Below are 27,829 nucleotides of genomic sequence, written 5' to 3'. Positions count from 1 at the left end.
CAGTAGTATATCACAACACTATTTCGACTCTATTTCTAAAATATGTCCTTCAAGGTGTTTTACACTATATCCGCATTTATATTCCAATATATTCCTGGATTGCATTTCGAAGCTTTTTACTTCAAAAATACATGAAATGTTGCTAGTAGTAATGCGCCTGCTTGTAATCGCCCTTCTTAATGGTCTTATGTAAATCATCTTTATAGCCCTCCTGGCTGTACACGATTAAAAGTGACGAATTACTGCTTCTCTTTGAAGAGGTTAATGCAAAGTGTGACAGCGGGCACTTTGGTTTCTATCTCAGCAAAATGAGTTTCGGTCTGATTCCAACGTGTCCTACATTGTTTCGCACTAGGATGAGATTTGTTTTTGCAAAGTGCTATATAGGATGTGCTATATATTTCTAGGAGAATCTCTGCATATAGTTAATACATCAGCCCTTTAAGCTTCCACCGACAGACGCCTCAGATGGTTCTAATACTACATGAAGTCAGTCTATCGCTCACATGGCTTAGGTTTACATTTCACTCGACTCCATTTCCGAAAACTAAACTGAACAACTTGGCTGCAATTTCTACCATTTGTGTCAATGTCAATTAAAATTCAAAAGCCTTTGACTAATATTGCATTTGTGTGCTTTAATTTTGTGCGCCACAGTCATGCTGGTAGGTACAAGTAATTTTGGGGAGCAGAACTAATCATCATCAGAGATATACTGTACAAGAACTGCACACGAGAAGGACATTGTATTGTATTGTATTGTATTCCTTTTGCATAGCTTCATCTAGTGGATGCATCACACAACTGTGTCTTTTCTATGTGCATTATAATGGGGTGCATACTATACTGTATCTGAAAATAGTTCTAAAATTGGCCATTCATTAAGTCATTCAAAATGTGCAAAAATGTGTTGACTCCAGTGCCAGGGTTTTTGTCATTTTTACTCAAATTGCAGGACCCACATAATATTGAGTTTTAGGAATACCTAAACATTCAATTCAGCGTAAGAATCTTTAGGCTATCTTCTTTATCTTACCTATCTGACCTTCTTCAAATTTCTATTCCCTCTCGTTCCCTCAGATCCTCTTCTTCCTTCCACCTCTGTATGCCCCCCCTGCCCGTCAGCACGATGGGGAACAGGGCTTTCAGCTGCTCTGCCCCCAAACTCACTTTCTCCCAACATTTGTAACATCGATTCTCTTCCCAGCTTCAAATCCCATCTCAAAACCCTCCTATTTAAAATCACATTTTCTGTGTAACTTGTTTCTATTTATAACTGTATTCTATTCTATTCTATTTGTGATTGTATTTTATTTATTATTGTACCTATACTTATCTGTGACTGTAAAGTGTCCTTGAGAGCTTTGAATGGCACTTAAAATGTAATGTATTATTATTATTATTATTATTATTATTATTATTATTTCATCAGGAACAAGTTAATTCCTAAATTATATGGGTCTGGAGTTATATGAGCTTAAAATGGGGGCAGGTGTACAAAATACAATGCAATACATTGGTCTATATAGCGCTTTAACAACAACTGAAGTTATAAAAAGAGCTAACACGCAAAAAAGGCAAATGCTGCCTTCTCATGGAAGTGAAAAAACATTGTCGGAGGTCTGACCAGCACTTTATCGGCAAAAACAAAAACCCGAATCAATTCGGAAATGGCGCTCAATGTGACATTTGTCAAACTCTGAATGAATTCAAGAATGGCAGCGAATGAGTTAAAGGTGCATATTGTACTCCGAAGCGCCTTCTAATGTGGAAAATACGGTACTGTAATATTGACTGAATAAAGTCATTGCTTCAACAGGTATCACATGTCAACTCTTCTCGTACTTCTTTTTATGGGTTTGTTTGCCATTGAACATTTTCCATTTTTTTCCCACAGCGAGATGCAAAAGGCCAGTATCTGTTTGACCTCATCTGCCACCACCTCAACTTGCTGGAGAAAGATTATTTCGGCATCCGATATGTGGACCCTGACAAGCAGCGGGTAAGTGGCTGCAACATCCCTTGTAAATGCTCACATAAGCTAATTCGCTTGTCTTTATCCACCCCACAAAAAAAAAAAAAATACTTAAAGGACAACCGACGCCTCCGGGCAAGTTGTGTCCATAATTTGTAAAATCACTTCAAATGACTTCTACTGAGCGCATTTTACAAAGATTCCACCGCATATAGCTATAGTTTACGTTTTAAGACTCACGCTGAATATTCAGGAAGTCTTGTTTTCGGGTTGATGACGATCCCCTACGTGACGTCACCGAGGGAACCCCTGTGACCGAGAAAGCAACACACAATGCATTGTGTGTACTTTGTTTCGTCTGAAAACATTGTGTTATTTTTTACTTCAAATTTAAAAACTAGTTATTCGTTCATTTTTTGTGCGCTCTATATGTAATATGTGGAGGAGACTAAACATTGTAATGGCTTCTCCAAATTCATAACGGCCCCCAAGAGGAAACCGTAACGACAATGTGGGCTGTGGCAAAAAAAAATGACACCCATGCTCTAAATTGTCCCTAAGTGTGAGTGCGAGTTTGAATGGTTGTTAACTTATGTGTACCTTGCGATTGGCTGCCGACCGGTTCAGTGTGTCCCCCACCTACTCAGAATGGATAGATGTGAACTCAAGAGGAAGAATGCGGCATTGTTGCTTTGTGCACATATAGAAATCACGTTTGACTTGACTTTAAAAGACAACCGACATCAGTTTTTTTGTTTCCTGACGTTTTATAGCATCTAAAATACCCAAAACACACAGTATGGTATTTTTAGTCAAATGCAAAACACCAATAAAAATGACTTTAAGTGTCCAAAATTTGCAAAAAAAAATGAACCCGGAAGTGGCCAGTTTCAGAAGGTCCTGCCCGCTTGTTCGTGGTGTCACCCCAAGACGTCTTTCCTTGCTGGAAAATCAAAACAATGGCTTCAGATTCGGAGAATATGCTTTCTTGTTACTCATCCAGTTATGAAGATCATTCAAATAGTTCTGAAGAGGAAAGCATACATGTTTGCAATCCATTAAAGAATTTATTCCGTGCCATTTTGAGGCAATAGGGACGGGGGGGAAATGTAGCACTAAAAAAGGGGCAGAAAATGGTGACAAAGCTCCGTGTAAGGAATTAATCAGCCCATTTCCACAGACTGATTAATTCCTTACACGGAGCTTTGTCGCCCTCTTCTGCCTCTTTTTTGTGCAACACAAAGTTTTCAGACCAAACAAGTACAGCAAAATGCATTGACGTGATGGAAGGACTGCTACAATGTGTCCTTTATTTCGGTCTGGGACGTTCCTTCAGTGACGTCACGTACGGACTCGTCACCAACTCAAAAACAAGACTTCCGGAATATTCACCGCTAGTCTTAAAACGTAAAATATAGCTATATGCGGTGGATTCTTTGTAAAATACGCTCAGTAGAAGTCATTTGAAGCCATTTTACAAATTATGGACACAACTTGTCTGGAGACGTCGGTTGTCCTTTAAATATACATTGGATGAGATGTAGTTAAAAAAAACATCAAAGTGAAGATTCGTGTTATTGTTTGCTTTAATTACGATTCGATGTTCCTAGACATCTATAATGCGAATTGGTGGCAACCTTCCATTCATGAAGTATTCACATGTATGCTGGCAGTCAACTCTACTGTGCTTTTTGGCACTGGTGGTCTATGAAGAACTGGTATCGACTTAAAATTTTAGAATCAGGACAGATTACTCAATAAAACAGAATAATCAGACGATATTGGTCTTTTAAAATTGGATGACATATTTGACGATTTTTGTCGCCGTTGGTGTTTTACACATTAATATATTCCAATTCAAGAGAAAGATTTTTGACATTCAAACATTCCTTCAGGCTAAAAAAAAATGAATCAGACTATTTTGTGAGATTTTTCACTATTGTTGTTAAATAAAAAAAGTAATGAAACTAAATGAGAAAGTAATGAAAAGCAGTCAAATGTTCTGCCTGAAATTTGGATTATGCACGCTAAAAGTAGTGGGACACCAAAATATCATTATTTATTTATTTATTTGCCTATTTATTTATCTATGTATTTATTTATTTATATGTCCATTTATCTCCCTGTTTATTTATTTACCTATCTATCTATCTATCTATCTATCTATCTATCTATCTATCTATCTATCTATCTATCTATCTATCTATCTATCTATCTATCTATCTATCTATCTATCTATCTATCTATCTATCTATCTATCTATCTATCTGTTCATTTATTTATTTATTTATTTATTTATCCATCTGTTTGTTTATTTATGCATTTATATATTTTTCTGTTCATTTATTTACCTATTTACGTATCTGTCTATTTATGTATTTATTTACCTTTTTATCTATTTATTTATGTATGTATTTATTTATTATTTATAACGTATTTATATATTTATGTATTTATTTGTTTATTTATATGCCCATTTATCTATTGGTTTATTAATTTATTTTTGTTTAGTTATTTTCCTATTCATTTATTTCCCTATTTATTTATTTATTTATTTATTTATTTCTCTGTTTATTTATTTACTTATTTATATATCTCTTTATTTACCAATTTATCTTTTTTATTTATTTATTGATGTATTTATTTATTTATCTATCTGTTTATTTATTTTATTGCTTGTTTGTTTGTTTGTTTCATTTTTCCTCCCTGATGAATTGGTTACCATAATTTTACGTTGCCAAATATTGGAAAGGGCACTGGTCTAAAAAAAATGTCATTGCAATTTCACCATGAACGAAAAACGCATGTATGCAAGTGTGCTTTGACTTTTGTCACCAAATCTGCTCTGCTTCCAACGCAGCACTGGTTGGAGTTAACAAGGTCCATTGCAAAGCAAATGAAATGTAAGTACTGCTCATTTTTTTGGCATCCCCGAAAACTTTGACAAGCCAACTTCTGTCATGGAAGTACCATGTTGTTTACGTTCCGCTAACAAAGTAGCGAGCTGATATGACAACAGAAAATGAAAAAGTGATTAGTTACTCTCAGAGGAGAAGTTCAACATGATGCTGAAGGGGTTGATGATTTATCGTAAAATTTTGTATCCACGAAATTAATTCGCTGGGGCGGTTGCTCGACAACTGGCCCAAAAGTAGTTCTTGACTTGCATACGTAAGCGAAAATTAAATGAAACTTTTTCAAACACAAAACTGTAAATTCACTGTTTTGTTTGGCTGTGATGATTTTCTGATGTGATCTTGATTTATTTGAGTGACGCTGATTGTTGGATTTGGGTCAATTTTTCTTTATTGAAATTTTAAGTCGTAATTTGCCTTCTTTCCTCCAGCTCAGCCTCCATTCACCATGTGTCTTCGTGTCAAGTTCTACCCCCCAGATCCAGCTGCTCTAAAGGAGGAAATCACTCGGTAAAGCCTCTTTCTTTCACTGCTACGACTTGACCTAAATATATACAATAATTAATCATGATCTGAAATGGTTAGAACATCGGAGAAAAGATTTCATCATTCCAAATCTTATTTGAAAGTTTAAAACAATTGAGTTTGTTGTCAGAGAAGTTTGTTCGGACACTGTGAACAAAGGCTCAAACACAGGAAGATTGTCTTTTACTGCCGGCAGGGGATGTAGCAATTCATGACCGATGCCGGCAGCCCTCTGCCAAGCTATTTATTGAGTGTATATGCAATTTAAAGGACAACTGACACCATTTTTTTTGTTTCCTAACTGACATCCGAAAAATGTTTTATAGCATCTAAAATACCCAAAACACGCAGGCTGATATTTTTACTCAAATGCAAAACACCAATAAAAATGGGTTAAAGTGTCTAAAAACTATTTCAAATTGAAACCGGAAGTGGCCAGTTTCAGAAGGTCCCGTCCCCTTGTTCATGGTGTCACGCCAAGACGTCTTCCCTTGCTCAAGAATCAAAACAATGGCTTCAGATTCGGAGAAGATTGTGAATATGATTCAAATAGTTCTGAAGAGGAAAGCATACGTGTTTGCAATCGATTAAATAATTTATTCCGTGTCATTTTGAGGCAGCTGGAGAGAAATGTAGCACCCCCAAAAATTTTTGTCAACGAATATCAAATAGTTGTTCGGTGCAACACACAAGGATTCACCATCGCATTATTGGTGTGTTTTCCTTCTAATTTCGCCATCAACACGGCTAACATGGCTAACATGGCTAATGAGCTCTTCCTGTGAAGGAGTTTACCAAGTCCTAAATTAGTCCAAGGCCAGATCTCCATGAAGATGGAAGTTTAACAGGATGTGTCTATTCACCTCAAATTGACCCCAGATTTTCTCTGCTTCCATAGTGGGCCTTGTGTTCGACGGCATGAAATTTTAAAATATAAAAACTTCTATTCTATCTATTTTCTTTCTTCTTCATTAGTGGCACGGCGATCGACTGCTTAAAAAATGAATATAAATACATATAAATACATAAATAAATACAAATAAATATAAATAAATAAATGTAAATAATTAATAAATAAATAAATACAATGTTTTGTTTCAAGCACAATTGGCAACATATAAAATATACACTTAGTAAATTCAACACAACGCTTTTTCCCCTTTAGATTAAAAACAAAACAATCAGTTTTGAATCGCAACCTCCCCATTACCAAGAAAATAAATAAATCAAGAAATACATTGGATTGGATTAGTCTTTATTAGTCTCGCAGTGGAGGAATTTCCGTTTCACAGCAGCACAGTTATGAAAGTGAAAGGAAAGGAAAAAAAGAAAATGAAAAACAAAATAAAGGAGCTGCTGGAAAGGCAGCCACTCTCGCGGCGCCGTCTTGAAGTCAAAAGATTAATAAATAGCATTGATTCTGTTTTGCAAACGTCCTTGCTCGTCATTCTGTATGCATGTTTCCACATCTCTAAATGTGCCTCTCTATGTAATAAAAAGTAATCATAGCCTTCAATGATTAAAAAAGACTGAGTGCTTTTCCAATCTGAGACTTTGTTATGAATATTACACTGTTTGCCAAAGGACTCGTTAAGCGGGAAGTACGCCAAAAGCTTTCTCTGGTAACCCTGAATGAAACATGACAGAACAACACATGCTTTCCATCACATTTGTATTTTTCAAAAGCTAATTATTTTACCAAACCGCTTCCAAACCCTGGCATAAAAACCTTGGCACTGGAGTGGGTACATTTTAGCACGTCTGGCAGTGAATGAGTTAATCACTCAAGACGCATGCTCCCAATTGTCATTTTCTATGGAGATGTTGTGGATTTAGAAAGAGCTCACGCAAAGATCATTTTGTCTCAAATTTTGGATTTTATAGCTCCAACTGGACATCTATTCAGATTTTTGTGTCCAGTGATGATGCTGCAATATTCCAGCTCCCCATCCGCATGGTCCTTAGACGTCCCACTGAGCTTGGTGTTGTCTTTTCATTGCAGATATCTGGTCTTCCTGCAAATCAAAAGGGACCTTTACCACGGTCGCCTCCTGTGCAAAACCTCGGACGCCGCATTGCTGGCTGCCTACATCCTTCAAGGTAATGGAAGGGAACATATGGACCTGCTGCCTGACTAACTCCGCATTAACTTGGCTGGAGAGCTCATCAGGCTGACGAATGAATGAATCCTTGTTGGAGAAAAAAGGCCAACTGAAAATGGCCAACGAACATGTATGAGCCACTAAGCATGTATTTTTGTTTCCAAAGTGAAAGGCCCCTGATTACAGTGAGAGGAAAAGGATTCCTTTTATTTATCTCCGCAGTTCAACACAATTGAACCTTTCGGTTCAAATAAGTACTGTTTGAGTTCTGTTTATTGTAAGGGAAGCTTTGCAACCGCTTGTAAGTGGCCAACGGAGCATGTCTGTACATTTTGTTTACATGCTCAGCCAATGTAAAATAGCTTCCCGTTGCAAAACTTCCATCCATCCATCTACCCAACACAGCCATCCATCCATCCTTCGTTCCTTCCATACATCCTTCAATCCAACCATCAATCCATCCATCCATCCACCAACCCATCCTTCTATCATCCATCCTTATTTCCTTCCATCCATCCATCCACCCAATCCATGCATCCATCCATCAATCCATCCATCCATCCACCAACCCATACTTCTATCCATCCATCATTATTTAGTTCCATCCATCCATGCACCCAACCCATGCAACCATCCATCCATCCACCCAATCCATGCATCCATCCATCCACCAACCCATCCATCTATCCATCCATCCTTATTTCCATCCATCCATCCATCCGTCCATCCACCTAACCCATCCTTTCATCCATTATCCATCCACCCAATCCATCCTTCCGTCCATCCATCCATGCACCCAACCCAGACATCCATCCATCATCCATCCACCCAACCCATGCACCCATCCATCATGCATGCATCCATCCATCAATCCATCCATCCACCCAATCCATGCATCCATCCGTCCATCCATCTCACCCATCCTTTCATCCATCCACCCAACCCATCCTTCCATCCATCCTTCCGTCCATCCATCAATCCATCCATCCACCAACCCATCCTTATATCAATCCATCATTATTTCCTTCCATCCATCCATGCACCCAACCCATGCAACCATCCATCCATCCACCCAATCCATGCATCCATCCATCCACCAACCCATCCTTCTATCCATCCATCCTTATTTCCATCCATCCATCCATCCGTCCATCCACCTAACCCATCCTTTCATCCATTATCCATCCACCCAATCCATCCTTCCGTCCATCCATCCATGCACCCAACCCAGACATCCATCCATCATCCATCCACCCAACCCATGCACCCATCCATCATGCATGCATCCATCCATCAATCCATCCATCCACCCAATCCATGCATCCATCCGTCCATCCATCTCACCCATCCTTTCATCCATCCACCCAACCCATCCTTCCATCCATCCTTCCGTCCATCCATCAATCCATCCATCCACCAACCCATCCTTATATCAATCCATCATTATTTCCTTCCATCCATCCATGCACCCAACCCATGCAACCATCCATCCATCCACCCAATCCATGCATCCATCCATCCACCAACCCATCCTTCTATCCATCCATCCTTATTTCCATCCATCCATCCATCCGTCCATCCACCTAACCCATCCTTTCATCCATTATCCATCCACCCAATCCATCCTTCCGTCCATCCATCCATGCACCCAACCCAGACATCCATCCATCATCCATCCACCCAACCCATGCACCCATCCATCATGCATGCATCCATCCATCAATCCATCCATCCACCCAATCCATGCATCCATCCGTCCATCCATCTCACCCATCCTTTCATCCATCCACCCAACCCATCCTTCCATCCATCCTTCCGTCCATCCATCAATCCATCCATCCACCAACCCATCCTTATATCAATCCATCATTATTTCCTTCCATCCATCCATGCACCCAACCCATGCAACCATCCATCCATCCACCCAATCCATGCATCCATCCATCCACCAACCCATCCTTCTATCCATCCATCCTTATTTCCATCCATCCATCCATCCGTCCATCCACCTAACCCATCCTTTCATCCATTATCCATCCACCCAATCCATCCTTCCGTCCATCCATCCATGCACCCAACCCAGACATCCATCCATCATCCATCCACCCAACCCATGCACCCATCCATCATGCATGCATCCATCCATCAATCCATCCATCCACCCAATCCATGCATCCATCCGTCCATCCATCTCACCCATCCTTTCATCCATCCACCCAACCCATCCTTCCATCCATCCTTCCGTCCATCCATCAATCCATCCATCCACCAACCCATCCTTATATCAATCCATCATTATTTCCTTCCATCCATCCATGCACCCAACCCATGCAACCATCCATCCATCCACCCAATCCATGCATCCATCCATCCACCAACCCATCCTTCTATCCATCCATCCTTATTTCCATCCATCCATCCATCCATCCGTCCATCCACCTAACCCATCCTTTCATCCATTATCCATCCACCCAATCCATCCTTCCGTCCATCCATCCATGCACCCAACCCAGACATCCATCCATCATCCATCCACCCAACCCATGCACCCATCCATCATGCATGCATCCATCCATCAATCCATCCATCCACCCAATCCATGCATCCATCCGTCCATCCATCTCACCCATCCTTTCATCCATCCACCCAACCCATCCTTCCATCCATCCTTCCGTCCATCCATCAATCCATCCATCCACCAACCCATCCTTATATCAATCCATCCTTATTTCCTTCCATCCATCCATGCACCCGACCCATGCATCCATCCATCCATCATCCATCAATCCATCCATCTACCCAATCCATGCATCCATCCATCCGTCCATCCACCTAACTCATCCTTTCATCCATCCATCCATCCACCCAACCCATGCATCCATCCATTATCCATCCACCCAATCCATGCATCCATCCATCCATCCGTCCACCCACCTAACTCATCCTTTCATCCATCCACCCAACCCACGCATCCATCCATTATCCATCCACCCAATCTATCCTTCCATCCATCCACCCAATCCATCCTTCCTTCCATCCATCCATGCACTCAACCCAGACATTCATCCATCCACCCAACCCATGCATCCATCCATCCATCCATCCACCTAACCCATCCTTTCATCTATCCTTCCTTGCATCCATCCATCCACCCAATACCTTCCATCCTTCCATCCATCGAACCATCGATCCATCCACACATCCATCTACCCAACCGATGCAGCCATCCATACGTCCGTCTGCCCATCCATGCGTCCATTCATCCACCCAACCCATGCATCCGCCCATTCATCCATCCATCCATGCATCCATTCATCCATGCATCCATGGATCCATGGATCCATTCATCCATCCATCCAACCATTTTCTAGTCTGCTTCTCCTCAAAAGGGTCACATAATGTCTGTGACTCAATACATTATGTTCCCCCGTAGTTCCTCCACTCCTTGAGTGAAATGCCACAAAATCAATCATGGCTGACAGCATCTCGACACCTCTATTCTGTAATGGAGTTGAAACGGTGGAAATGCTTTGATGTGATATTTAATCGTGTCTGTTCAGTAAAAAGACTTTTAAAATACTTTTGCCCATCTCTAACCTCGCCATACGTGGTCACCAGTGGACCCTAAAACGTCCAAATATAGCACATTTTTAATGACAAACCCCAAACTAGAGTGAGTGGTTATCTGGTCTAACTATCACCCTTTAGCCAAAGACACGCATGGTGAAATGTGGAGATCGTATCATCAAAAAAAAAAAAGCATACTGCTGTAGGGTTAGGGGAGGGGCTCATGCATTAAAGATGTTCCTCCCTGGTCAGGTCCTCCTCGCACTGGAGAATTCGGTATCAGGGTCATGCGAATGAAGACTCAATTTAATAAGCGCATCACCTTCACATAACCTTTTTGTGCCCCCCACCAGCTGAGATTGGGAATTACGACCCTGGGAAGCACCCCGAAGGTTACAGCTCGAAATTCCAGTTCTTCCCCAAACATTCGGAGAAACTGGAGCGGCGGATTGCAGACATACACAAGACAGAACTGATGTAAGATGGAAAATACTCGACATAGGGGGCGATGGGAAAACTGCTGTACGGTGGCATTGAATGGACCTCAGTTCATTTTGTAACAAACAACAGTTTGGCAGATAATAATAATAATAATAATAATAATAATAATAATAATAATAATAATAATAATATGATTATTATATACATTATTATTACATTATTATTATTATTATTATTATTATTATTATTATTATTATTATTATTAAGAAGAAGTATCATATTGATAATCATAACAACATTAATAAGAATAATCATCATAATCATAACAGCAATAATAACAATAATAATCATCATAACAATAATCATAATAATAATAATAATCATAACAATAATAATAAGTTGAAGAAGAAGAATAACACTAAACATAATAATAATCAAAATAATAATCATAATCACAACAACAACAATAATAATAATAATATTTTATATATAATAATAATAATTATTATTATTATTATTATTATAATCACTACCATATCATAATCATAACAACAATAATAATAGTAATAATAATAATCATCATCATAACAGTATTCATAATAATAATCAAAATAATAATCATACTACTACTACTACTACTAATAATAATAATAATAATAAGAAGAAGAAGAATACATTTCAGTTATAATAATAATAATAAACATTTGAATAAATGCCACACGTTTGACTTGACATTGTCGCTGACTGCTGAACATGCCCCATTATGATGATAATAATGATTATGATTATGACACTATTTTTTTCTCTTCTCTTTAAAGATACATCAGTTCAGCCTATTTTAATCGAGTGCAATAATATTCAAATTATATCAAATTCTAATTGCTTTTTTTCGATGTTTTTCAGAAAATTTACTTCTTGTAAAAGCCAATTGAGAACACATTAACTATGCCAGTAATGATGGCGATGTGCTATTTGAGGCTCTGCTGCCCCCTAGTGGCAATTTTTTTCATCAATGTAGTGCCAAATTACTTGGCTGTTAACTATCAGATTTGCCAATGTTGGCTAAAATAATTAACTCATTCAGTGCCAGACCATGTGCACATACGTATATGTCCACTCCATGTGCCATGGTTTTTGTCATTGTCACTTGAATTTCAGGACCCATATAATATTGAGTTCTAGGACTACATAAACATTCAATGCAGCGTAAGAAACCTTAGACTCTGTTCTTTCATCAGAAAAAAAAGTTAATTCCCAAACTATATGGGTCTGGAGTTATATAAGCTTGAAATGAGGGCAGCTGTCCAAAATACAATGCAATACATACATATCAGTTTATATAGCGTTTTAACAACTGCTGAAGCTGGAACAAAGTGCTAAAATGGAAAAAATGGAAACGCTGCTCCCTTGTGGAAGGGAAAAAAAACATAGCCAGAGGTCTGACCAGTGCTTTATCGACACCCCAGCAAGAAAAACCAACGTAAATTCGGGGATGAAACTTTTTTTTTCCTACCCTTTTACATTTATAATAATATAATACATTTCATTTAGCCTTTCAAAACTCTCACGGTCACCTTACAGTCACAGGATAAGTTTTTCTGTGGGTGAGCAGCGGCAGCCACACGTGCCAGCGTTCACTCAACCCGGAAGTAACTTTTGATAAATATGAATGAAATAAACAGTATTCAGTAATACAAAATATTCTTTTTCGCAAGTAGTATAAAATGCTACAAATAGAAAGAAAATATCTATTTTTAATTTCATGTGTATTATTTTTTTTCATGGATGTCCCTTTTTTTTTTTTTGCTTTATTTATGTTCCCCAGTCCTGATGTTCTGTGTTTTGTCATTCCGTCTCAGTGGACAGACACCTGAAACATCCGAACGAAATTTCCTGCAGAAAGCCCAGATTTTGGAAACATATGGTGTTGATCCGCATCCGTGCAAGGTGGGCTGCTTCATGCGGATCGGAAGCAACGACACCCCCACCACCACCAACAACAACAACACCACGTCGTGAGCCGCACTCTATAGTACAATATTTTGGATATGTCATCATTTGACTTTTGTCTCTTCCAGGACGTGTCGGGAAATCCGGCTTTCCTTGCTTTCACACCCTTTGGTTTTGTGGTCTTGCAGGGAAACAAGAGAGTACATTTCATCAAATGGTGAGTAAAATGATGCTGTTTGGCATAGAACCACATTGCATATCCACATGAGCTCGTGGGCCTTATTTAGTTTCCTGAAACTGACCTAATATTATATATAATATATTATAACATATAATATATTATAATATACATCATATATATAGTATATTATGATGTAATAATAATTATTGTTACTATTATTATTATATAATTATATATATTATGTTATATATATTATTATTATATATTATATATATTATAATTATATACAGTAAAGTCTCCTTATATCGATATTCAAGGGAGTCTGAAAAAATATCGATATAACCGGGACTATCGATATATCCGACCCTGTTTGCATGTAATTTTCTCCGTGCGTGCATAGAAATAGTATCGATATAACCGGGACTATCGATATATCCGATATCGATATAACGAGACTTTACTGTATTATAATTATATATATTATAATTATATATTATCCATTTAAAAACACCTTTCAAAATCATTACTGTATTATTTTGTTGTAGTTGCAGTCGTAGTATCAGTCATAGTAGCGGTATTAGTGTAGCACGCGTAGTATGTATAATTTATTCATGGCACAGCTGTTTGTACACTATGCACTCTTCCAACTGTCACTACCTGTGAAACGAGGTGCTTCTCGCATGTGCGCAGATCACACTTCGGAAAGATTCAAAATTGGACTTCTTTCAGGCTTTACTCAGAAATATGTGTATGGTACTCACGTTTCATATCATCGTATACTGGCCTTCCGCGAGTACAACCAGCCATTTGTTTTTGACCTTGATCTTCAAGTAATTTTTTTTGGTCATGGGTCTCGTCATAATAAGATTGATGGCACTGTGCTATTCTAAGATGAGCTCACATCCTGCCTCAACCACTTTGATATGAACCGAACCGCCACGTGGCCTTTTGAACCCTTGCTATCTAAGCCCACATGTTGGGTGAGCTGCAAGAAACACACTTCCATACAGGCTAGCATATTAACTTCACGCTAACTACTATCTTCATCGTTTCTAGCTAAGTATTAGCAACCCGCGCTTGTAACGTCTTATGTGACAATAAAAGAGGGTTGGTGGGATTGACTGAATAAACTCACCTTGCTTCAAGCTAAACGTTAGCATAATAGCTTCATACCATCTGCTAGCATCTCAAACCTTGGCTAGCACCTTGGTTAGCATTTGCTAACCAAATAGCTTTGACAACCAAGTGTATAACAAAATAATTAGTGATGCAAAGTTATTTTATTTGTGTCCATAAATGTCTTTAGTGCCCTGAATTGTCACCTCCTAGTCCGCAGGATGAAACAATTCAGCACGCTTGAGACCACCATTTTGTGTGTGGGAGGCCGTTTGTCGAGCATTTTCATCTTTATTAAGTTGCTTGTTCTGTAGCCACAAGCGAGCCAGTGTCTTATTGTGCCGGTCCCAAGCCCGGATAAATACGGAAGCTTATGTTAGGAAGAGCATTCCAACAAAAAAGCTTGGCCAAATCAAACATGTGAATCAAACCTCCGAAGATGGAGGACACTGATTCGCTGTGGCGACCCCGGAGGGGAAAAACCCAAAGGAAAAGAAGAAGATCTTCAAGTACTTTTCATGAACCTGTTTCTCTGTATTTTCCTTCCCGGCACAGGAACGAGGTGACCAAGCTCAAGTTTGAGGGCAAGACGTTCCACGTTTATGCAAGTCACAAGGAGGTGAGAGCGTGACTTGCTGGAATGTGTTTAGGGCAGATTATTACAAGCTACAAGCATTAACAGTGACTGTCAATCTTTTAATAATTTTGAACGGAATTAAATATTTACCTTATTGCGCAACGTTTTAACCTAACAATTGGCGCGTTCGTCGTGAGAGGGATGACCAAAAAGCCGGCAAGTTACTCACAGATAATTTATTCCTAACAATTTGATCTAATACAGAATTCTGGGTCTCAGCTCCGTGACACAGAAAATATTTGTGCGCCGCCAAATCAGCAAGAGACATAAGACGAACGGAGACTTAAACTGAGCAGCCCAGATTTAAAGGACAACCGACATCACTTTTTTGTTTCCTATCTCACATCAGAAAAAACGTTTTATAGCATCTAAAATACCCAAAACGCGCAGTATGATATTTTTATTCAAATGCAAAACACCAATAAAAATGACTTAAAGTGTCCAAAATCTGCCCAAAAAATTGGGCATTTTCAGAAGGTCCCGCCCCCTTGTCCGTGACGTCACGCCAAGACGTCTGGCATTGAACAATGGCTTCAGATTCTGAGAATATGCTTTCTTGTTACACATCCAGTTATGAATATGATTCAAATAGTTCTGAAGAGGAAAGCGTACATGTTTGCAATCGATTATAGAATTTGGTTGTGTCAGGAAGGGCATCCGACGTAAAAGCTTGGCCAAAACAAACATGCGAATCAAACCTCTGAATATGGAGGACACTGATTCGCTGTGGCGACCCCTTGAAGGGAAAAGCCGAAAGGAAAAGAAGAAGAAGATTCCGTGCCATTTTGAGGCAACATTGAGGGGAAATGTATCACCAAAAAAAGAGGCAGAAAATGGCGACCAAGCTCCTGTGAGGAATTAATCGGCCCATTTCCACAGGCTGATAAATTCCTTTCATGGAGCTTGGTCGCCCTCTTCTGGCTATTTTTGGTGCAACACGAGGTTTTCAGACCAACCGCCACCTCTTTATTCTGTTATCTATCTAATTACAAGCAAAGCAATATTTATACTGATTAAACTTACTATGTTTATCTTGAGCAAGATTTAATATGGCTAAATAAATGTATTTATTTCCTTTACATGCATGTTGTCCATTGTGTGGTTCTCTACCCCCTCTCTCCTTATCCCCGCCAGTGTTTTTAATTATCCTGCACGCTGTCTTCTATTTTCAACGTGCAGGAAACAAAGATCACCCTGACATATTTTGCCCCCACACCGGAGGCATGCAAGCATCTTTGGAAGTGCGGCGTGGAGAACCAAGCTTTCTACAAGTGAGTTGAACGGCTTTCTTATTCTTTGGATCATCGACGACGTTCTGTTCATGGAAGTCTGCGGTGTTTTGAGGTCACATTTTCTCCAAGACAAAAGTGGCCATTAAAAATGAATGTCTCACTTAGCATGACGATAAACATATTGAATAGTGTATGGAGACATGCAAGGGGCTCGTATGCATATCACAACTGCGGCGGTTGAATAATTCACTTGCGCTTTCTTTCTTTTCTGGTATTCAAGCAGTACATTATATGTGGTCTGGAGTTATATAATAATAATAATAATAATAATAATACATTTCATTTACAAGCGCCTTTCAAAACTCTGAAGGTCACTTTACAGTCACAGAATCAGTTTTTCTGTGGGTGAGCAGCGGCAGCCACATGCGCCAGGAATAACTCAACCAGGAATAACTCAAATAGATCAAGTTAGCTAGCTAGCTAATAGAAAACTAATAGATTGGATTGGATTGGATTTGCCTTTATTCGTCTCGCAGTGGAGAAATTTACATTTCACAGCAGCATAGTGATGATAAGTGATAGATAGCTAGCTATCTAGCTAGTTAGAGAGCTAATAGGTAGCAAATGGAAAGGAAATAGATAGCTAGCTATTTTTTTATAGTTTTTTTACAAATCAACTGCTCTTTTATTACATGTGTGTACAGTTTATGCTGTAAAATAGCTAAAAAAGTTGGAACGAATTAACACATTTTACATTGACTATAATGAAAAGTGCTGATTTGGTTTTTGAACAAATTGGTTTTCAAACAGGTTTCTGGTCGAAAAACTAGGTATGACTGTAAAAGAAAAGAAAATACAAAAAAAAAGAATAGAAAATACCATAAAACATGAAATGAGGGTGGCTGTCCAAAATACAATGCAATACATATTGGTTTATATGGCACTTCAACAACAGGTGAAGAAGGAAGAAAGCTCTGACATGGAAAAAAGGGGAAATGCTGCCCCCTTGTGGATGAGAAAAAAACATTACCAGAGGTCTGGCCAGCGCGTTATCAGTACCCCAGCAAGATAAAAACAAAACCCGAACTACGTAATTCTGGAATGACGCTCTACGCCATATTTTCAATTCCTGAATAAATTTGTGAATGGCAGTGAATGCGTCAAAATGTCCCTTGTTATTTATTTGTTTATTTATTTATGTATGTATTTATTTGTTTATATATTGTTTTTAGTTATTTATTGAATAATTTATTTATTTGTTCATTTATATATGTTTTTATTTATTGTCCTTAGGCTTGAGAAGTCAAGTCAAGTCCGCACAGTGTCCAGCAGCAATTTGTTCTTCAAGGGCAGCCGCTTCCGTTACAGGTACTGTACACCTACTACAAGACGTAATGACCAGGAAGCGGAGGGTGGCGCGAGTGAAAAAATAATAATAATAATAGATTTCCTCAGAGGACATGACCTTTTTCTGGCCTGTATTTCTGCCACGTCAGTTTGCTTTAGCCACAGAGTATGAGCAAGTAAACCAAATGAACGGGACAGATTACACAAGGCTAAATCACAGTGGATTTATTTTTAATCCTGCTGTTTACCGGCGAATTGACTCAAACTAAAAGCCAAACTAACAGACGAAATTCACATTAAGGATAATTTCCTGTCATGGATGAAGTTTACAGTGAGATACTTGGAGTTTTAGAATAGATCAATCCATGGCTGGACAGATGGACAGATGTCCCAATACATATGTCTATCCAATGTATGAAACCTTGTCTGTGTGCTTTACGACAGCGGGCGTGTGGCAAAAGAGGTGATGGAGCACAGTGCCAAAATCAAACGAGAACCTCCGGAAATACACAGGTACACAGTTAAGAACTGATGAGTGGTCCTATTGAAAAAATGAAATATATATATATATATATATATATATATATATATATATATATATATATATATATATATATATATATATATACAGTGATACCTTGGATTACGAATTTACGAAAAGTGTGTCTTCCAAACATTAATTTCCCATAGGAAACCATTAAAAGGAGAATAATCTGTTCCTAGGTCCTCATAAAACATAATTTTCAACTAAATAAGCCTTAAAACTACACACAATATACCTTATTTCATGTATAATAAATGTGCTCTGTTATTCTAATTAAATAAATAAACTGTATTGTATAATAAAGTTATTTTATTTACCTTTGTGATGGTCATGGATGGCTTAATGGAATGGATAGCTTTTTGCATAAAGTGTCTCAAGGAGCTCTGGGTTGTACATCTTAGAAGTTGTGATATTGCAACAGCAACAGATGCAGGGAGACACACTAGAAACTTCATTAATAGCTGGTTCCCTTGCCTGTCTTTTCTCTTCAAATTGTACAGATGGCTTGTGCAGGTTATTTGTGGAGCATGATTGATGGGATATTTTAACCTGCAGTCTACACCCTGCCTTTGAACTACCAGTGAAGTTGAAATGAGTCCAAATTTCACTGTATTTTCTATCCATTTTCTCGCCATTTCACTTTTTTTTGTTTCAAGCTCTGTCGTCTCCCTTTTGTGTGTTTCTGTTTCTGTAACCCCTCTTCCCGCTCACTGCTGCGTGTGTCCCCTCCCTCTTATACTATGGATTTTGACCAATCACGTGCGGCTAAAACCAAAGATTGGGGGCGAGGAATAGAGGGGTAAAAAAAACGTCTGCCATTTCCAGCACCTTGTTCAGAGCTACAAGAACCGGCTCGTTCGCGAACGACACATCAGTCATTGTGGCGCTCCGTGTGTTTCCTGAAAAATAGTTTGTATGCCAAGATTATATTCTCGCGAATTTAATGTTCGTAAGGCGAAAAGTTCCTTAGCGAAAGTGTTTGTAAGCATAGGTATCACTGTTTGTCTATATATATATATATATATATATATATATGTGTGTGTGTGTGTGTGTATGTGTGTGTGTGTGTGTGTGTGTGTGTGTGTGTGTGTGTGTGTGTGTGTGTGTGTGTGTGTGTGTGTGTGTGTGTGTGTATGTGTGTGTGTGTGTGCGTGCGTGCGTGCGTGTGTAAAATAGATATCTATTTTTCATCGTTTTATTGATGTATTTATTTGTATTTATTGCTATATCATTGGATCTGTCGCAAGCCCACACAGAGAAAGTAGGCTATTCTCAATTATTTTCTCGCAGCCTTGTGACGCTTGTGTGTCTGTGCAGAGCTGGCCTGGTTCCCAGCCGAAGCTGTCCATCCATCACCCACGGGCCTCGGCTCACCAGCGTACCGCGCACACGGCGGAGAGCCGTACACATTTCTATCATGGAGGGTAAGCCTATCATTGTGACACTCGAGTATGTCTGATCTGATTAAAAAAAAAACACTTCTGCTGTCATATGGGTACATCAAGAAAGAAATAATCTTGTACAGTGATCCCTCGCTACTTGGCGGTTCAGTTATCGAATTGCCTTTTTTTTTCAGGGAAAAAACGTTCAGAATTTTAACAAATGGCGAATGACTCAGAGGTTTTGTACATGGCTCTCGCTTGATTGGTTCCCAGTGCTGATGTCAATGGCTACTATAACCCCCGCCCCCTTCCCTTCCCCTCACTGCTGCGTGTGTCTGTCATTCTCCCTCCTTCCTCTACCCACGATATCGCCCAATCACGTGCAACTTTAACCGAAAACCAGGGGTGGGGAATAGAGGACAAAAAGAGTCGGCTCCCATTTCCGGCTCTCTTCGTCCACATCAGAGATCCGGCTCTAAGAACCGGCTCGTTCGCAAACGACACATCATTATAATACAGTAAAGTCTCGTTATATCGATATTCAAGGGAGTCTGAAAAAATATCGATATAACCGGGACTATCGATATATCCGACCCTGTTTGCATGTAATTTTCTCCGTGCGTGCATAGAAATAGTATCGATATAACCGGGACTATCGATATATCCGATATCGATATAACGAGACTTTGCTGTATAACGCGACTTCCTGATTTTTGGTCTATAGCGGGTGGGCCTTGTCCCCATTAACCGAAAAAAAATGAGGGATTACTGTATAGGAATGTGGCTCTATTCCCTTGTTTTTCTTATGTGGTTAGTCTTCAAAATTGTTCATTGCCACTAATATGATTGAAGGACAACCGACGCCCCCAGACAAGTTGTGTCCATAATTTGTAAAATCACTTCAAATGACTTCTACTGAGCGTATTTCACATAGCTTCCACACGGCATATAGCTATATAGTAAAGTCTCGTTATATCGATATTCAAGGGAGTCCGAAAAAATATCGATATAACCGGGACTATCGATATATCCGACCCTGTTTGCATGTAATTTTCCCCGTGCGTGCATAGAAATAGTATCGATATAACCGGGACTATCGATATATCCGATATCGATATAACGAGACTTTACTGTATTTTACGTTTTTTAGACTCTCACTGAATATTCAGGATGTCTTGTTTTCAAGTTGATGACGATTCCTGACGTGACATCACGTCTGGAACGCCCCTGACCGAGAAAGTGACACACAATGCATTTTGGGTCCTTTGTTTGGGCTGAAAACTTCGTGTTGATCCGTGTTGATGGCAAAATTAGAAGGAAAACACATAAATAACGTGATGGTGAATTGTGTGTCGCACCAAGACTACTATTTGATACTAGCTGACACAAATTCCCAGCAGACAAATCAGCCCATTTCCAACAGACCTTGGGCGCCATCTTGTGCATTTTCTTCTGAGACGCTACATTGGAGTCCAGATGCCTCAAAATGACACGGATGGACTTCTTTAATTGATTGCAAACATTTATGCTTTCCTCTTCTTAACTATTTCAATAATATTCATAACTGGATGAGTAACAAGAAAGCCATTGTTTTGATTCTAGAGCAAGGCAAGACATCCTGGCGCAACGTCACGAACAAGGGGGTGGGACCTTCTGGAACTGAAACTTTCTGAGGTCATTTTAAAGTAGTTTTGGGACACTTTAAGTCATTTTTATTGGTGTTTTTTATTTGACTCAAAAAAAAATTGTCGGTTGTCGTTTAAGTGAAAATAATAGTCAACCCCTACGTGTATCTGCAAAGGAGTCACGCGCAGGATTCTTGAGTATATTTTACTGCGGTCTCGGAAGAGCTGACTGCATGCATTGCAGTGGTATTAATATCGCAACTGAAAATAGCTCCGGGGGCCCCGCTACACCATGTTTGTCACTGGCCGGGGGGGCGGCCTCGCCCGTCGGCATGTGAAGTTCACTAATACACGGCGATCATCGGGTTCAACGGTACTTTTCAAAACAGGCCTTAGTCATGGTAAAATGTCTGGTCCGCATCACCACCCGGGTGAACGTCCAACTACGTATGATCAACCACTGCTACCGCGACGTCCGCGTTCGCGTGCTGAGCCTCGGGCCTCGAATGCTTGGCAAGGCCCTGGGGGTCCTGCCTCTGTATCCCGCTCTGGGCGAGGAGCCGGAGTCCGTTAGCATGACGCCATTATCCGGTACGCCGCCGTCGCCGCCTTGCCTTCGGTCCGGCAATCGCCCAGGTAAACCCGTCAGGAAGAAGCACTCGAACGAGAATCAAATGTAGACATCGAGAATCAAACGTAACAATCGAAAAATATTTTGCTGGCGCGTTGTTTTAATATATTTTTGTGGTGTCCGGAGAAACGAGAGGGGACGACATGATTTGTCAACTTCTTTATTCAGCCGCCATGTTCGTCTACCTACGGGTGTGTCGTCACCGCTGTTTTACGACACTGTCGCAACGTTACGTAGCAGTGTGACATTGGCCGCTACAAATTTGTTTATTGCAGCAAAGTGACCTAGTGTAGCTATTTGTTAGCATACCTCTCGGTTCTGAGGCTTCTCCGGTTGTATACAGTGGTTTGCGCCATGTTTGCTTTGTCTCCCTAACACCAAGGCAATAAATAGCATTGTTGTTTTAAGTGCTTTTGCGATACAATACAGACGCTCCCTAACTTACGAACGAGATACATTCCGAAAGTTCGTTCGTAAGGTGAATTTGTTTGTAAGTTGCTTCAGTGCTATATTTTATATGGAATGTATTTTTAAGGTTTATATTGTAACGTTCAGTGCTTGTGTTATGCATGTTTGGAGGCTGGGCTTGTTGGGGTCCCGTGACGACACACACGGAGAGAAGGGAGGACCCAAGAACGGGGGTTAGGCAGTATGCCTGAGGGATTGTCTGCGCGTGAGTTGTGGCGTAACAACAGCTCCTGTTTGTGTGATAAAACTGCTAAATTTGTTAATAAAAGACCGACTCGCTATACCAGCGACTCTGCGCATCATTTGTCACGCTGAGGGGCATTACAATATATATAAGTATGTTTAAAGGACAACTGACACATCCGGTCAAGTTGTGTCCATAATTTGTAAAATGACTTCAAATGACTTCTACTGAGCACATTTTACAAAGCTTCCACCGCATAGAGCTATATTTTACGTTTTAAGACTCATGCTGAATATTCAGGAAGTGTTGTTTTCGAGTTGATGATGATGCCCGAAGTGACGTCACGGAGGGTACGCTCGTGACCGAGAAAGCGATACACAATGCATTTTGGGTATTTTTTTTCATCTGAAAACACAGTGTTGATCGCGAAATTAGAAAGAAAACTACATAAACGCGATGCTGGATCGTTGTGTGTCGCAGCCGATTGCAGTAACACGCATAAAGAAGGTGTAAATTGACAGAAATTCCCAGCGGACAAATCAGCCCATTTCCAACGAAGCTTGTGCGCCATCTTGTGCATTTTATGGGCGCTACATTGGAGTCCAGACAGCTCGAATTGATACAGAAGGACTTCTTTAATCGATTGCAAATATTTATGCTTTCCTCTTCAGAACTATTTGAATCATATTCATAACTGGATAAGTAACAAGAAAGCATTTTCTCTCTGAAAGGGAATTGCTGAAGCCATTGTCTTGATTCTGGAGCAAGGCAGTGTGTGACCAATAGTGATGTCACGAACAAGGGGGCGGGACTTTCTGAATCTGCTCAGTTCCGAGCTCATTTTGTGGCAGTCAAAACAGTGGCTTAATTCTCGAATTTGTTCGGGTTTGGGTTTTTCATGCTTGGGTGCCGATAAAACGCTGGCCAGACCTCTGGCAATGTTTTTCCCTTCCACAAGGGGGCAGTATTTCCTTTTTTCTATGTTTGCGCTTTTTTCCATCGTCAGCTGTTGTTAAAGCGCTATATGAACCAATATGTATGTAACGCATTGTATTTTGGACAGCCGCCCCCATTTCAAGCTCAGATAACTCCAGACCCATATAACTTAGGAATTAACTTTTTTTTCCTGATAAAAGAAGAGAATTTAAGGTTTCTTACACTGCATTGAATATTTATGTAGTCCTAAAACTCAATATTCTGAGGGTCCTGGAATTCAAGTGACTATGACAAAAACCCTGGCACAGGAGTGGACACATTTTTACACGTCTGGAAGTGAATGAGTTCATGCATTTTTATAACTTTCAATTTTCTAAATCAGAATTTGGCTTCACTGTAAATATTATCGCCTATATCGATCGTACATGTAACAATAATAATGTCACCCTGAATCTCTTTCAACCAGGCCTGGAGTCGCTCCGTGACAGCGCCCACTCCACACCGGTGCGTTCAGTGTCCCACAGTGAGGCGTTCATCCCACGCTCACGCAGCCAAGCAACGGAGGCTGGCGAAGGAACGGCGGTGATCTCGGACGAAGCGTACAGCCCCTCCCACAGCGTCCTCCCAACGCCTGTAGCCGAGCACGGTGTGGAGCTGCCGGTCGCCTTGCGGCAGATTAACGGGGCGCCCTGCAGCATCGAAGAGGAAAAAGAATCGGAGGCGGGGACCCCCACGCGAGAGGTCGCTGGGGATTTTGGACAAGATTGCGCCGCGGGGGCACTCGTCGAGGTGGAACAGGTGAATAAGTTTGTGTTGAGTGTCCTGCGTTTACTCCTTGTCACCGTCGGACTCCTCTTTGTCTTGCTCCTCCTTCTCATCATCCTCACCGAGTCCGATCTCGACGTGGCGTTCTTACGCGACATCCGCCGGACTCCCGAATTTGAGCAGTTCCATTACGAGTACTTTTGTCCTCTCAGGCGGTGGTTTGCCTGCAAGCTGCGCTGGGTGGGCGGGTTGCTCGTTAGCAAGTAAGGCGCTCGCATTGGTTAAAAAAAAGACCTCACTATTGAAGTGGCACCTATGGGATTTGTCCTCCTCTTGCAGCCAGGCGGGTCAGACGGACGACCTTGTGACCGCACGACAACCCCCAACGCATCAAGTTTTGAGTTTTTATATCTCTCCCACCCCACTCTTGCTTTTTTTTCTCATTTTTCTTATGAAAATCTTTTTCTGTACATAAAAAAATGTGAGAATTTTAAGGAGTATGTGCATTACTTTGAGGTGTTATTTGTTGACTTTAAAGCTATTTGCATCAGATGAGACGGAAGGAGCACTGCTAGAAGATGGCTTAAACAGAAATGAGTTAGCGGGCTACACACATATTTAACTTCTTAACAGATTTTTTTTTTTTTAATGTGAGCAACCTCACACAAAGATGGTGTGTTCTTTGTGCTCATTTTGGGGCGCAGCTTGTGGCATCGTGGTGCCAAGGAACCTTAATCAATTGAAGCTTCATTTTGGCCTTCAGTAACCCTGTCTAATAGAAACGCTGTGTTACGCCACTGTATTGATGTCAAGAAACTATGTTGGAATATGAAGAGGAGTTTCATTTAGGTAGTCCATATGCCTGTCTAACAAAAAACTAGCGCTATGACACTGCCTTTGATGTCAAGCAGCTATGTTAGAATATGAAGAGGAGCTTCATTTCGGCATCCCATCTGACTAATGGAAAAGTAGTGCTACGCCACTGTCTTGATGTCAAGCAACTATGTTGGAATATAAAGAAGAGTTTCATTGAGGCATTCCATATGCCCGTCTAACAATAAAATCTAGTACTGTGACACTGTCTTGATGTCAAGCAACTATGTTGGAATATGAAGAGGAGTTTCATTTTAGCATTTCATATGCCTAATAGAAAAGTAGTGCCGTGCTACTGTCTTGGTGTCAAGCAACTATGTTGGGATGTAAAGAGTTTCATTTAGGCTTTCCATATGCCTGTCTAAACAAAAAAACTAGCGCTATGACACTGTCTTGATATAAAGCAACTATGTTGGAATATGAAGAGGAGTTTCATTTTGGCATTCCACATGCCTAATAGAAAAGTAATGCTATGCTACTGTCTCGGTGTCAAGCAACTAGGTTGGGATGTAAAGAGGTGTTTCATTTAGGCATTCCATATGCCTAATAGAAAAGTAGTGCTATGCTTATGAACTAAATTGGAATGTGAAGATGAGCTTTATTTCGGCATTCCATAGGTCGGTAATCGAAAAGTTGTGCCTGCAGTATACAAACACACGACTATGTCTTAACAAACTATTGCAAAACTCCAAACCAGGCGTCTGTTGTATTACCAATTTGCTATTCACGCCATAAAAATTTGTATTTTTAAAAAAAATCAACATGGTTCCTTGTCAACAAATGTCGCCCAAGCTTTCTATGCATGTGAATTATTCAACCGCTCTATTGTTGGTATGGGTGTACCCCACTAGAATGTGAAGTTTTGAACGTAAAATCACTGAAGGTTGAAGCGAAATGAAGGTTTACGTGAATGAGAAAAAGAAGAAATGAAGCCTTTAATAGACAAATACTGTCTCTCTTTTTTTTTAGTTTTGTAAAAGGCTATGATGACCTCGTAGTGTTAAGCGGAATGAGTTGCAAATAGCCTCGATATACAGTACAAACGTAGACGTGCAATGCTCATCAAGTAAACACTACTTCTTGAATGTGTTTGTTCGGTTATGCTGATTCATTTTCATGACCTTGAGATTCAATGAATTTCAAATATTTCTTATGATGAAGATTTATTTTGTATTAAATATCAACCTTTTAGGTTTATGTATCATATTGAGAGTAGAAGATCAGATGATGTACTTTGTTTTTGGTACAAAACGAGTTTGTGTCTTAATATATTGACAGTTCCGATGTATATTTTAACAGGACTCAAATGTTATTTTGTTAATGAAGATGAAAATGAATACTTTTTGTAGCGTTGTGAGTCTCGAGCGAGGACGGGAGTATTGACAGAGAAACAAATCTTTGTGTATCATTCAAATACACGTGTGATGCCAAAATACACGTACACTTTTCATCCATCCTTTTCATATCAGATGTTTAAAAAAAATAATTGACAGACTAAAATAAGCATACAAATTATTACAGTGTATTACGGCCGTGTTATTAAGTGCATTTGACTTTTTCGAGCAGATTAATGTAAAGGGTTAGTTTCAAATACGTTGTTGACATTTTATACATTGTATTGATAAGTGCTTTTTGAAGAACATATGAGGCAAATATGGATTGGGTTGGATTGGATGTACAGTGATAACTTGGCTTACGAACTTAATTGGTTCCCAGACAGTGTGTGTAAGGCGAAAAGTGTGTATCCCAAAAATTAATTTCCCATACAAAACCATTAAAATGAGAATAATCCGTTCCCGGGTCCCCATAAAACATAATTTTCTACGTTCTAATTTCTTTAAAACTACACAAAATCTACCTTATTTTATGTATAATAAATGTGGTATGCTATTATAATTAAAGAAATAAACTGTACTGTATAATAAAGTTGTTTTATTTACCTTTGTGATGGTCCTTGATGGAATGGAGTGGCCGGTTTCATCAGCATTAAACACTTGATGAGGAACGTAACCTTCTTCTTTCACCGTATTGAGGAATGATCCCTTGTAGGTGCTTTTGCTGTGATAATTTTATCTAGTTCCTCATCAATTGTGTTCTGTTTAGCTGGGTTAATAGCTTTTTGCATCCAGTATACAGATGGCGTGTGCGGGTTGTTTGTGGAGCCTGATTGATGGGATATTTTAACCTTGCAGTCTATACTCTGCCTTTGAACTGTCAAAGTTGAAACACTCACTGTTGTCTGCCTGTCTCTTTAATGTTTAAACCATGTACACACATGTACGGAAATGTTGCTGCGTTCTTGACCAATCACGTGGCTTTAACTGAAGACTGGGGGCGGGGAATACAGGACAAAAACAGTCGGCTGCCATTTTGTTGTTAGAAGAACAGGCTTGTTTGCGAACGACGCATCTCTCATTGAGGCAGCTCCATGTA

At 39.7% G+C, this 27,829-nt stretch overlaps 1 protein-coding gene across 4 annotated transcripts in view; it reads left to right on the top strand.

Moving 5' to 3' along the window:
* Positions 1-27,740, top strand: part of LOC148897691 (FERM domain-containing protein 5-like) — a 66,595-nt gene extending 38,855 nt beyond the window's left edge. The window contains exons 2-16 of one of the 4 annotated variants that reach the window (XM_088996075.1): positions 1,898-2,002; positions 4,836-4,878; positions 5,322-5,400; positions 7,418-7,515; positions 11,438-11,561; positions 13,385-13,472; positions 13,604-13,692; positions 15,328-15,391; positions 16,589-16,680; positions 17,935-18,009; positions 18,433-18,501; positions 19,850-19,956; positions 24,225-24,556; positions 24,736-24,786; positions 24,863-25,003. In XM_088996075.1, the coding sequence (XP_088852201.1) occupies positions 1,898-2,002; positions 4,836-4,878; positions 5,322-5,400; positions 7,418-7,515; positions 11,438-11,561; positions 13,385-13,472; positions 13,604-13,692; positions 15,328-15,391; positions 16,589-16,680; positions 17,935-18,009; positions 18,433-18,501; positions 19,850-19,956; positions 24,225-24,556; positions 24,736-24,783 (1,413 nt within the window). In that variant the 3' untranslated portion in view covers positions 24,784-24,786; positions 24,863-25,003. Of the gene's footprint in view, positions 1-1,897; positions 2,003-4,835; positions 4,879-5,321; positions 5,401-7,417; positions 7,516-11,437; positions 11,562-13,384; positions 13,473-13,603; positions 13,693-15,327; positions 15,392-16,588; positions 16,681-17,934; positions 18,010-18,432; positions 18,502-19,849; positions 19,957-24,224 lie in introns of all 4 variants that reach the window. The other 3 variants (XM_088996073.1, XM_088996072.1, XM_088996074.1) reach the window with 3 other exon arrangements.
* The last annotated feature ends 89 nt before the right edge of the window (positions 27,741-27,829 follow it).

The sequence above is a fragment of the Hippocampus bargibanti genome, linkage group LG05 (genome assembly GCF_051943395.1).
Source record: "Hippocampus bargibanti isolate YZ-2025 linkage group LG05, ASM5194339v1, whole genome shotgun sequence".
Classification (NCBI taxonomy): domain Eukaryota; kingdom Metazoa; phylum Chordata; class Actinopteri; order Syngnathiformes; family Syngnathidae; genus Hippocampus; species Hippocampus bargibanti.
This window is presented reverse-complemented; position numbering and strand designations above follow the sequence as displayed.